This window comes from Eulemur rufifrons, chromosome 19 (assembly GCF_041146395.1).
Source record: "Eulemur rufifrons isolate Redbay chromosome 19, OSU_ERuf_1, whole genome shotgun sequence".
NCBI lineage: Eukaryota > Metazoa > Chordata > Mammalia > Primates > Lemuridae > Eulemur > Eulemur rufifrons.
The window spans coordinates 85,969,277-85,980,414 of record NC_091001.1 but is presented as its reverse complement, the minus strand read 5'-3'; the positions used below and the strand labels follow the sequence as shown (position 1 = coordinate 85,980,414).

The 11,138-nt window shown below is 38.9% G+C and overlaps 1 protein-coding gene across 2 annotated transcripts in view; it reads right to left on the bottom strand.

Moving 5' to 3' along the window:
• Positions 1 to 2,342: 2,342 nt before the first annotated feature.
• Positions 2,343 to 11,138, bottom strand: part of CDKL4 (cyclin dependent kinase like 4) — a 30,249-nt gene continuing 21,453 nt past the window's right edge. Inside the window, exons 5-9 of one of the 2 annotated variants that reach the window (XM_069494757.1) lie at positions 10,590 to 10,787; positions 8,463 to 8,545; positions 6,980 to 7,036; positions 5,018 to 5,152; positions 2,343 to 2,796 (exon numbers count right to left, since the gene is read on the bottom strand). In XM_069494757.1, coding sequence (XP_069350858.1) covers positions 2,695 to 2,796; positions 5,018 to 5,152; positions 6,980 to 7,036; positions 8,463 to 8,545; positions 10,590 to 10,787 — 575 coding nt within the window. In that variant the 3' untranslated portion in view covers positions 2,343 to 2,694. Of the gene's footprint in view, positions 2,797 to 4,478; positions 4,587 to 5,017; positions 5,153 to 6,979; positions 7,037 to 8,462; positions 8,546 to 10,589; positions 10,788 to 11,138 lie in introns of those variants that run through there. The other variant, XM_069494756.1, reaches the window with a different exon arrangement.

Sequence of the window (11,138 nt, the reverse complement as noted above, 5' to 3'; positions counted from 1 at the left end):
CACACAGGCTTCCTGAGAGAGGTCTGAGTAAATGTCCTTTTCTATGGGAGTTCCAAGAACAGGTAAAGCCTATATTTTTAATGGTCTGAAAATACTCTGCAAAACAAACAAAACAAAAACAAACAAAAAAACTGTCTGGAGACTCTCAGGTACAGGAGTATGGAAAGTTTGAGGAAGCCACGGTGGGAAGAGGTCACGAGGGGGTATTTGGGTGGTGTCACTCCCCGCGCTGCTGCAGAGTTTGAACAGCATCAGGAAAGAACTGTTAATACAGAAATAAATTAAAAGACTTGAAAGTTGGCATAAATGAGACAAGATCCAGGTGATCGAGAGTCCAGAGGAGATGCAGCTTATGGAATCAAGTGGGCTTCTGTGAAGAGCCTGGGGCAAGACTATTTGCTAAAGATACATTTTACAAAAGTCATTCCATAATTTGGGTACTAGACACTGAAGTGCAACTGTCTTCCATGGGGCTGAGAAGTGCAAAGAAATGTGTGCAGCACAGAGGTGAGAGATCTGCACCTGAAACAGAAGAGAACTGCAGCTCGAGATTTGTGCCCTGGAGTGGTTAACAGGCAGCGGCAACGCTAGGTGTCAATTAAACAGGCAGATGCTGTTGGAAGATTAGTTTTTCTTCATGGTCATATAGCTGCATCAGAACATTTTTCTAAGCATTAAATATTTTCTCCTCTCCTGTCCCCAGTGATACCTAAGTGATGGATTTGTCTGAGGAAAAAAAAAAATGAAAATGAAAAAGAGAAATGCTAGGTTGAATTAATTTTTAAATGTAAACAAAAACGAGGGAAGACAGTCACCCTACCAGCCCCTGCCCAGAACTCCGTTGTTGTTTGAAGGATAATTGCAAGCAAAATGGGTAACAGAGTCACATGCTGTCTTCTTATTTTCTGCACCCATGCATATGATGTGTGTGCGTAGATTTATATATGTGTGTGTGTATTTTATATATATATATATATATATATTGAGAAGAGCTGAAGAAGCATGAGTAGTTTGGTAATAAGAAGGCTTAAAAGAAAAAAAACACCATGAAAGCTAAAGATAAATCTTTCAGCAAAGTTGCTTCTTATCTTTCATTTCCCATTTTCCTTGCACCTGTGGTATCATACTATTAAAAATGCAAGAAACAGACAAATCTGAAGAGGCACATTCTTGATAACAAGATGAAAATAAGAAGGCCCGAATAGCTTATATTCACACTAAGAATGTTAGTTAATCAGCCCACTTAAAAAGTCCTTCCCATGAGCAAAGAACTATTGTTTAGATGCCATAATTACTTACTGAATGGGTGCTTCCAAATAACCGAATGAGATTCTCTGGAAGTTTACATGTTTATAAGTGCAAAACAGACTTTTAGGGATGAACATAAGGTGTTACTGTTTCCTTAATAACAATATATACTTAACTTTTGGTGCCAGACACAAAAGATTTCTGGAATAATATGTATTTGCAAAATTTGACAATGTTGCTAGACACAGAGACAGCCCCATGCTATTATTTTATGTGAGTTTTTTGTTAGCAAACTAAAAGTACTCTCAAAGATTCTGCATCATCTTTAGATGTCCAGGGTAAAGGGCATCTACTATGCTTCAAAATTTATAATTATAAGTGTATATTTGTAGATACATGTGTATATATGTATGTATGTCAAATTTACTTGGGAAAATATCCCAAAGTAAATTCAGCTCACCTATTGCAGTGTTTGCTTTACTTTCTTTATTTTTATTTTTGTAAGAGACATAAAATGAAATTAACTGAAAGATAACCTTCCTATCTTCCTGCCCTCATACATGTTTACAAATCAACCTGATTATTATGCACTCACTAGCTTAGGGCTCATGGAGGCTATGGATGCAAATGTTGGAAAAGAGCATTGGCCATGAACTATTTAGACAACACACAGGAGGATTAGTTCAGGTACTGAGATGATGTAGCCCGGAGGAGGAAAGGATAAGGAACCACGCTGTGGCAGAGAACAGTGCTAGAGTCGGCAGCCAATTATCTGAGGTGTTACCGTCATGAGGGTGGTGATTTCTTGTCATTGGTCCATTTGCTAATGTATGGAATTTGTATGGAATTTTCTCTAGCTAGCGTTAAAAATAGAATCATCAATGTCTCATGAGACAGAGAAAGTAGAGTCTGCCCTGGAATCAAGGGATAAACCTAGATGACCTTTCCAGGTTCCCTTCCTACATGAATATAAAAACACAAACAAAGTATCGGCATCACTCAGACCTGGTTACAATAAGAGTGAATTAAAACGCAGGAACATAATGTCATCCCTTAAACAGCAGCTAGGCAGGCTATTTACTTTCAGATGTAATGTGGTCAGTTGAAGCAATATGATAAATGTAAATCTTTTTCATAAGTCAAAGTACAAGCCCAAAAATTCTCAATATAAAGTGCCTTAGGAGGGGCTGCTCTGATGAAATAAAAAATGTCTCCTCCATATGTGCAGGTTTAGGCTTTATAACATTTAAAGAAAATGTTCTAAAAGATAAAGTTGGCATGTAAAAAGCACGGGGACAGGAATCAGCAATGATTAGAGCAAAACAATTCTAGAAGGCATCTTAATTTTCATATGGCTCATTTGCATTTGAAACACTGAGAATTCCTATCTCACTTGTACAAAAATGTGTACATATTAAATTACTTTGCACTTGAAAGAACATTTTCCTAAATGTTTGGAAGATGATCAAATTTTAACTGGAGGACTTGTTTTCTTCCATCAGGTGTGGGGGAGATGTGGCTTCCTGGTATGAGAGGCAACAGTTGATTCTAATAGCAGAACGAGACAAAAATAAGAAAGTAAATTGAAAACAATTCCTATTTGTACAGTTTGATTTAAAGATGGTAAAACAAAAGGATACTTATGGTACAAAGATGTCAAAAAACATCAATTTGAAATTAAGCAAGGTTGTTACCTTTCCAAAAATTGTGATCCTCTGATACCTGAAATTTAGATTCTATTACTTATTCTAGGATTCTCATGGATGTACTATTCTTTATTTTAATATTATTTAAATAATGTTAAAGTTATTTATTTCTTCTTACTTCTGAGTATCTAATCAGTGTTTAAAAGATAGATGCCCACTAACTATTAATTAATAATGCTAGGAGTCTACACTGTACTTATCCCAAATTTTTAATAGGTTATTGGCAGAACAGGTAAGGCTTAAAACCTCTTTACTAACAACTTTAAGAAAGTTAGTCTTAAGAAAATTGTTGGTCAACCACTCAGAGATCTAGAAACTGAGATCTAGGTAGAAATTTGAACTCAGAAAGTGAAACCACAATGAATGAAAAGATAGGTCTGTAATTTTTAGTTTATTTTCTGATATGGTAAACTGTCTAGGAAAGAGGTGTGTCCTTGAAAGAAAACCGGAACCTGAAAGGCTCCCCTTCCTTCCTCTTGGCCTTGCTCTCTGGCCCCTTAGCTAAGGAGGGAGCTGTTCAGCATGGCCTCATGCTGGGTGCTGTGGAGCCTGCCACACAGAGGTGATAGCATGCAGTTTACTAAGGACCCAGAGAACATGACCCAATCTTTGCAAATGAGATTCTCTAGGTGCATGTCCTGTTTCTTTTCCTGTTGCTTTTGGAAGGCCTAGTGTAAGCCCCTGCTCTTAAAGTCACTGAAAGGAAAGGGCAGTGCAGCTGCCAACCCAAGCTGAGAACTGGCTGTGAAGGGAAAGCGCACCCAAGCCCCTCAGAGTGAATATGGTGACAGATCCCCGCGTAGAAAGTGAGTCCGGGGACCTACTGTTTGCCCTCCCAGGCTGATGATGGGGAATCTGGTGAGGTGTTTTTAATGGGACAGTGTCCTTTAACACACAATCCACACTGTCTTTCTGATTGCTGCCTCAGACTTATTTGAACAAACTCTGATCTTTTCGTTAAGTGTAAGCTGCACTGGGCTTGATTTGCAAACACTTAAGAGTGAAGGGCAAAATGGCCTATGTAATAAAAATTTGGATACACAGAAATAATTTAACATTTCATCTTATTGATTAGCTTGATCTTTCCCAACAAACTTCTGTTTTAACTATTAAAAGGTCAGAAAAAGAAAGACCATTTTCTTCTTTTATGGAAGACATGCTAATGAGAACATAAATGACAAATCAGACTGAAGGTAGAGAGATTAAGCAAATGCAAAATGTGATGATTGTCAGCTATTAATAAATTGAAAATTACCAACTTGGTTTATTAATAAGCAATATTCATCCATTTATTTATTTGAATAATATTTATTATGTACCTTCTATGTGTCAGATGTTGTTTTAGGTGCTAGGTTTACAAGGAAAGGAAAAAAAAAAAAAAACCAAACCAAAACAAACCTACTTCCATGGAGTTTATGTTTTAATTTCAAAGTTTTCTGAAAGCAAGTAAAGAACAGCCACCTAATAAACTGCAGAATTAATGTTTGTCATAATAGTCGCCATATGGTTCTGTGATATTGTCCCCTAGGACGGAATTTGGTTCCCAGGTGTCTGGGTTTCATTTGTTTGTGTCTGGCAGAGCTTGTTCTTGGATTTGAGAAAAAGCCTGGGAAAGGAAGACTTAGGTGCCTGCTGTGGGTGAAAAGATGGAAGAGTCAAGTTTCCTTTTCTGTACATCTGGAGGCTACAGAAAGGTACTGGAATTCCTGTGTGACGCTGGCAAAACTCAGTCCCGTTGTAATCGGGGTTTGATTGCATGAAATTGTTGTATTTTGGGTATACGATCTTGTGGGTGGTATATCCGATCAGAGTAGCAGAAAAGTTCTGTAACAATTTAATTCAAGTGTATTTGGAATAAGATTTTGCAATAATCTGGATATTTTCATAATTCTGTGGTTTTATTACATCAATCACCAATATTTATTAAGATAAACAAATACATCTAAACCAGCACTAAGTAAAAGTCTTGGTGTCCATCTAGTCTCACTCTGAAAGGTAGAAAAACAAAAACAAAAACAAAAAAGAATTATTTTTATAGCACTTTAACTTTTGAGTGGAGGTACCTGCTGACGTCTTCTGTTTCTTCCCTCATTACGTGCTTTTCTTTTAATTTGGTCCTCTCGAAAAGAATCAAAGTAGGAGCTCTCCAAGAGTTGGGCACAGGTTAGTCTGTCATCTGGATTCATTTTCAGACACCCCTTTGGAAGAAGAGAAAAGCAAAGAAGATATTAAGAGAGGGACTTATTTTGTTCCTGTGCCCCAAAACTGAATAACTGAATAGAGTAAATATGAGTTTAGAAAATTATCAAATTTGTGTGTTATCAAGCACTTCAAATTTATTCATAGGCAGAATCGCTCTTCTTTTCCCACCAAAGACATCTTTCCACCACTGGTGAATGCAAATCATTTGCAGGAGTCTTCAGAGTGTACTCTTTGGAGGAGCAACATCAGCATCACTGGGAACTCGTTAGAAATGCAAATTATTAGATCCTACTCCACACCCACAGAATTGGATGCAAAGCGCTGGGATGGGGCCCAGCAGTTTGTGTTTAACAAGCCCCCTAGGTGGTTCTAATACCCATGTGCTTAAGTTTGAGAACCACTGGTTTGAGGAGATGCCTGAGGAAGCGTGAACCTCAGTACCAAGAAAGAAGCTAAAACAAAGGGAAATGGAATAATTATTCATATAAGAATACTAATGATCAAAAAGGAAAAGGTGGCATTATGACTCTTTGTATTCGAGGCCATTGGAAGCATCTAGGCTCTGCCTCCAAGAGTGGGGAGGACCATGAGAGCAGAGGGGTTAGGGTCTCAAGTTGATACTTATGGGTCTAAATCAAATCGCTGAATAACAAACCTAGCTTCATCTAGAACCTTAGGCAGCCAACAGTGTCCTTTACCTTTGCAGATGAGGACAGGGAACTCATCCTATACCTTGGAGTTTTTGTGCCCTAGAGTTGCCTTCCAAATGGTTTTCAGGTTAGTTGGAGGAGTAAGCACAGGTAGTTTCTAGCCTCCACCTGAGAACAGGCTGGCTTGCAGTGCTTGACACCTCTCCTCTGTCTTGGAGGTTTTGCTAAATTGCAGGTGGGTCAGAACAACCTGTCAAGAAGAAGGTCACAGAACTGGGCTTCTAGGACAGGACCTGCAGAATGAATCGGGGTAGATGGCAGCTGAGATCAGATGGTATGGGGAGTCTGAGAGCACAGAGGTATCAGACTCTGAGTCTCAGGAGGACTCAGACTGAAGTCCCTGAGGACCCAGAGGGGCAATCCAGCACTCTGGATAGCACCACGGCAGTGACCAGCACTGGCACAAAGGCCGATCTATAGAGTTGATTCTAGGTCATCCAAATGGCCCACTGTCTAGATCAGATGAGTCTCAGACTGAGCTGGCTATCATAATCATCTAAGGACATGTTTAAAGATGCAAATGTCAGGGTCCCACTCATGGAGATTTTGCTTCTGTGAATCCAAGGCTAGATACTGAAATCTGTATTTTTAAAAAACTCTCAGGTCAATTAGATGAGTAGTCATGTTTAGAAACCACTGCTATAGACAGAACTTAATTGATTGTTAAAGACAGATACTTTCTCTGGTATCTTCATACTCATCCCCCAAAGGGCTTTCAGGATCCACAATGGATGGCAGGGTCACACCTTCTAGTTTGGCCTCAGTTGGTCAAGCATGAATGACAGACTGGTCACAGACAAGTTTCTTCTGCTTTTTATTAGAATTTGTCCTTTGTTTGACCATCTCTCTTGGGCCTAATGCAGGGGCTAGGTTGGATGTCTGCGTGGCTCTGACTTTGCCTCCTCTATTGCTGATGTTAATGGATATGTTAGGACTATTACTGCTTAAACCACTGATGTCCCTTTAACTGTAATTATTTTATAGTTCCTTATCATTTTCAATGACTACATCCTGCTTTGGCATTATTTGCTCCACTGTCCACTGCTCCCAGAATTACCAGCTTCAGTCATTACAATTTGTAGTCAACAATAGTCGTAACTGATTCTGAAGTACCTTCATGAAACTCAAAGCCACGGGATGGATATCTGAGAACTTTTCCTCGAGAGTTTCCTGAAAAAAAAACAAAGTTAAAGTTTGATGTCACATAACAACATAAAGACTCCCTAGGTTATACAGTCCTTTTAAAGGATTTTTTAAAATTATGTTTTTACATAATTTTACACTGAAAGGTCCAAAAGAATTAAACTAGAGTTATTTTCTTAATTTCAAGATATCTTGCAATTGGTGCTGGGTAATTGTGGGTCCCAAATATCCCCATCTGAAATCCTACAGCAGTGCTACAATATCTGTATCTGTCTACTTATAAGGATGCTTTGAGCATTCATGAAAATACTTTGAATTACACAAATAAGAGCACTAGAGAAATCAACAGAATGAAAAACAGAATGCAGAATAGTGAGGAGGAAAGGGGATGAAGAATCTTCGAAGATAATGGTAATATGTTAATATTTCTTTAACTGGGCAGCAGACACACATAGGTTTGTTGTATTTTACTCTTTAGACACATGTAAATATTCTTTTGTAAACTTTACCCTGGTAATTCAACCTTTAGCCCTGTATTATATTTGTTAAAGGTTTTAACAAACACAATAAAAAGAAAACCAGTATATACATCAAGGTATTATATGAAATAGCTGATTTTAAGTAAATAAGGTGTCTAGAGGTAGTTGGGATCATAAAACCTGGATTGTTCACATCTGTCATGATCTGGCTTCTCAGGCTTCTTCCCATCCCTGCACTGCTCTGACTCTGACAAAGCTTCAGTGTGGACACCTGCCTTTCCTGACAGTCCTTTCTTTCTATAGGCAAATTCTAGACCATGTGGAGTTACAAAGATCATAGCCTGAACTTAGGTAACACAGCCAGGAATCGATGTCCACAGAGAGCAAGAGGGCCAAGCAGTCACTGATACATTGATACATTCCCAAATAGAGGCAAGGACCATAGCAAGAGCATGGAGATGATCACTATGGTTTGGAGTTTAATGGGTAAAACGACCTTCCATGTGAAAACGTAGGTCATGACAAAAGGTTTTTTGTTTTTTTAAAATTGATTTGAGCTTTGTTTCACAAGCTATGAAAAACTTAAGAAAATGCATTTTTCAAAATAAAGGAAACTACTATAAGTACTGTTTACAAGAACATAATTATTATTTCAGGGAAAGTTATCCTAGTGCTTTCACCAAAAAGATCAAATGTATGTATGTAGTATGTATTAATAGCATGTGTGATAGTAAATGTACTTTCACTTTAAATTTATTATAACATTGAATTAATCTTTGAATAGATAGGACAGGTTAACTTTTAAAGCATTTTCCTGGCTTATTTTTATGTAGTTTTTATACAGTTTCTTCCATCTGTGTCAGTATGTCATAAGGAAAACAGAAGCAAAAAGCACAAGTAGTAAAAAAGAAATAACTACCTCTTTAAAGAAAGTAGCAACACAAATAATAAAATATCCAAATAGAGCAGTTTACCATGTCTTCTGGTTCAGGTATACTGATGCCACGGAAAAATTGGTTACTTTTAAAGATAGATTGATGTCTTGGGATTAGTTTTCCTGTAAAATACAAACCACATGACTCATCATAAATTTGGTAAAGAATAATAAAGTGTTTAAATGGTTAACTTCGTAGGGGCAGGTATGAAAGAAACATTGTGCCTGACTGTTCCCTGAAGATGGGAGGAATGGGTCCCTGCAGGCGCATGCCTTCTTAGTTAGGTAAGGCCAATCCTCCCAAGCAACTCTCTGCCACAGGTGGTTTGGTTGCCACTCGGCCTTCATCAAAAGACAAGGCGAGAATGGTGCTAGGGGCCTAGGGGCTTTACACACATATCTCATCTAATCTCATAACAATGTCACCATAGTTGCTTTTTTTTTTTTTCTTTTTGAGACAGAGTCTCGCACTGTCACCTGGGCTAGAGTGCCGTGGCGTCAGCCTAGCTCACAGCAACCTCAAACTCCTGGCCTCAAGTGATCCTCCTACCTCAGCCTCCTGAGTAGCTGGGACTATAGGTGTGCATCACAACACCTGGCTAATTTTTCTATTTTTAGTACAGATGGGGTCTCACTCTTGGCTCAGGCTGGTCTCAAACTCCTGACCTCAAGTGTTCCTCCTGCCTCACCCTCCCAGAGTGCCAGGATTATAGGCGTGAGCCACCGCGCACGGCCCATAGTTGCTATTTTAAATCTACATTGTACCAATGAGGAAAATGAGGCTCAGAGAGATTTAATATTAATAATTTGCCCAAGAACACACGGTATTAAGCAAGAGACCCAGGATTCAAACTCAGGTCTGTCTAATGCCACATTTAGGTCTGTATAATGTAAATTTCCAGAATCCTTTTAGGAAATCAATCAAACAAACAACCTACACTTAAGGTGCGGCCTGCAGTGGTACTCTACCCCACATTTTTCATGCTGCAGAATTCTCCAGAAGCATGGGTTGGAACCAAACAGGGAACTGCCCAATAGCCATGCTGCCAGGAGAGCCTGTGGGAAGGCATTAGTCAACACTCATCTTTGTGTGTAAAGGTGTCACTTTCTTTGCGTCCATGCTGCTGGCATGAAGCTGCCACATGATGAAGGCTCATGCAAGAAACCCCTCGAGTCCCATTCCTATTCTGCATTTAACTGGCTGGACGACTTCAGGGAAATCATGGAAGCTCCCTGAGCCTCAGTTTCCTCATTTATAAAATAGGCACAATTTAAAAAATATTATAACTTCCTTAACAGGTTTTTCTTAAGACTGGAAGAGACGATGTATGTGTAAGTAATAAGTAAATTTTTAAGTACTATGCAAAGAAGACATGTTACTATTATTTAGACTCTGGCAGCAGCTCCCCATCAGGAAGTATTATAAAATCAGACTCTTAAGCTCTAGGGCAGGGGTCTGCAAACTATGACCTGCAGGCCAAATCTGGTCCAGTTCCTGTTTTTGTACAGCCTATGACCTAAGAATGGTTTTTACATTTTTAAGTAGATAAAAAAAAATCAAAAGAAGAATAATATTTGGTGACATGTGAAAGCTATAAGAAATTAAAATTGCAGTGTCCATAAATAAAGTTTTATTGGAACCCAGCCACACTCATTTGTTGACATATTGTGTATAGCTGCTTTTGGACAATAATAGCAGAGGTGGGGAGTTGCAACACAGGCTGTAAAGCCTGCAAAACCTAAAATATTTACCATCTGGCCTTTTATAGAAAAAATTTACTGAGCCCTGCTCTAGAATAAAGCGGGGGGGGGGGGGCACCTCTTTTACAGTGGGCAGAAATTGCATTTGATCAAATATCTCTTAGTTTATGCTCTAGGCAGCTGACTCATATCCTTATCTCTCTCTTAGCCTGATATGGAAAGTAAACATATAGTTTATTCCATGGCTAATTGCCTTTTCTTGGAAAGGCATCTGAGAACTCACTGAGAGGAGTTATGGTTCTACATATTGAGATAAGGATTGGGCTTTGGCTACAACTCAGAACCCAGAACAACCATCAGAGTAGCACTTTGGAGAAGCAATAAAGCTCTTGTTTTGTGTGACAACAAGATACGAGTACAATAACAATTTAGCAATTCTGGGTAAGCCACAAAATGCAATTCGTACCCAGTGTTCTGATTATCAGATAAAGTTGGTCCACATCTGATTTTCCAGGCCAGAGTGGCTGGCTTGTCAGGAGCTCTGCAAAAACACAACCGGTGGCCCATATGTCAACGGAAGAACCATACTGAGTATCTCCCACAAGAAGTTCAGGAGCTCGGTACCATCTCGTAGCAACATAATCGGTGTAGGCATCTCCTGGAACTGCAAATGCATCAGTCAGATCAGGTAATTCATATTCTCCCACCATGTGAACATGTGAACTACTCCCAATACCAGGTGAGCCATTCAGGCAAGCTTCAATAATATCACAGGCCATGATACTCCCAACAGCTAATGCAGTAAGGCACCAATTAGTAAATAATCACACTGTGCATTGAGATAGTAAATTCAACTTTCTAGTGCATCTTAGCTAGTTAACATCTATGTCATTCCAAGAGAGGGAATGAGGATTTCTGTAGTGTAACTTCAAGTCTAAACCAACTATTATTTGCTTCCACATTATTATCAGCATGGTATGGGTTAAATTGTGTCCCCTCAAAAGATAGGTTGAAG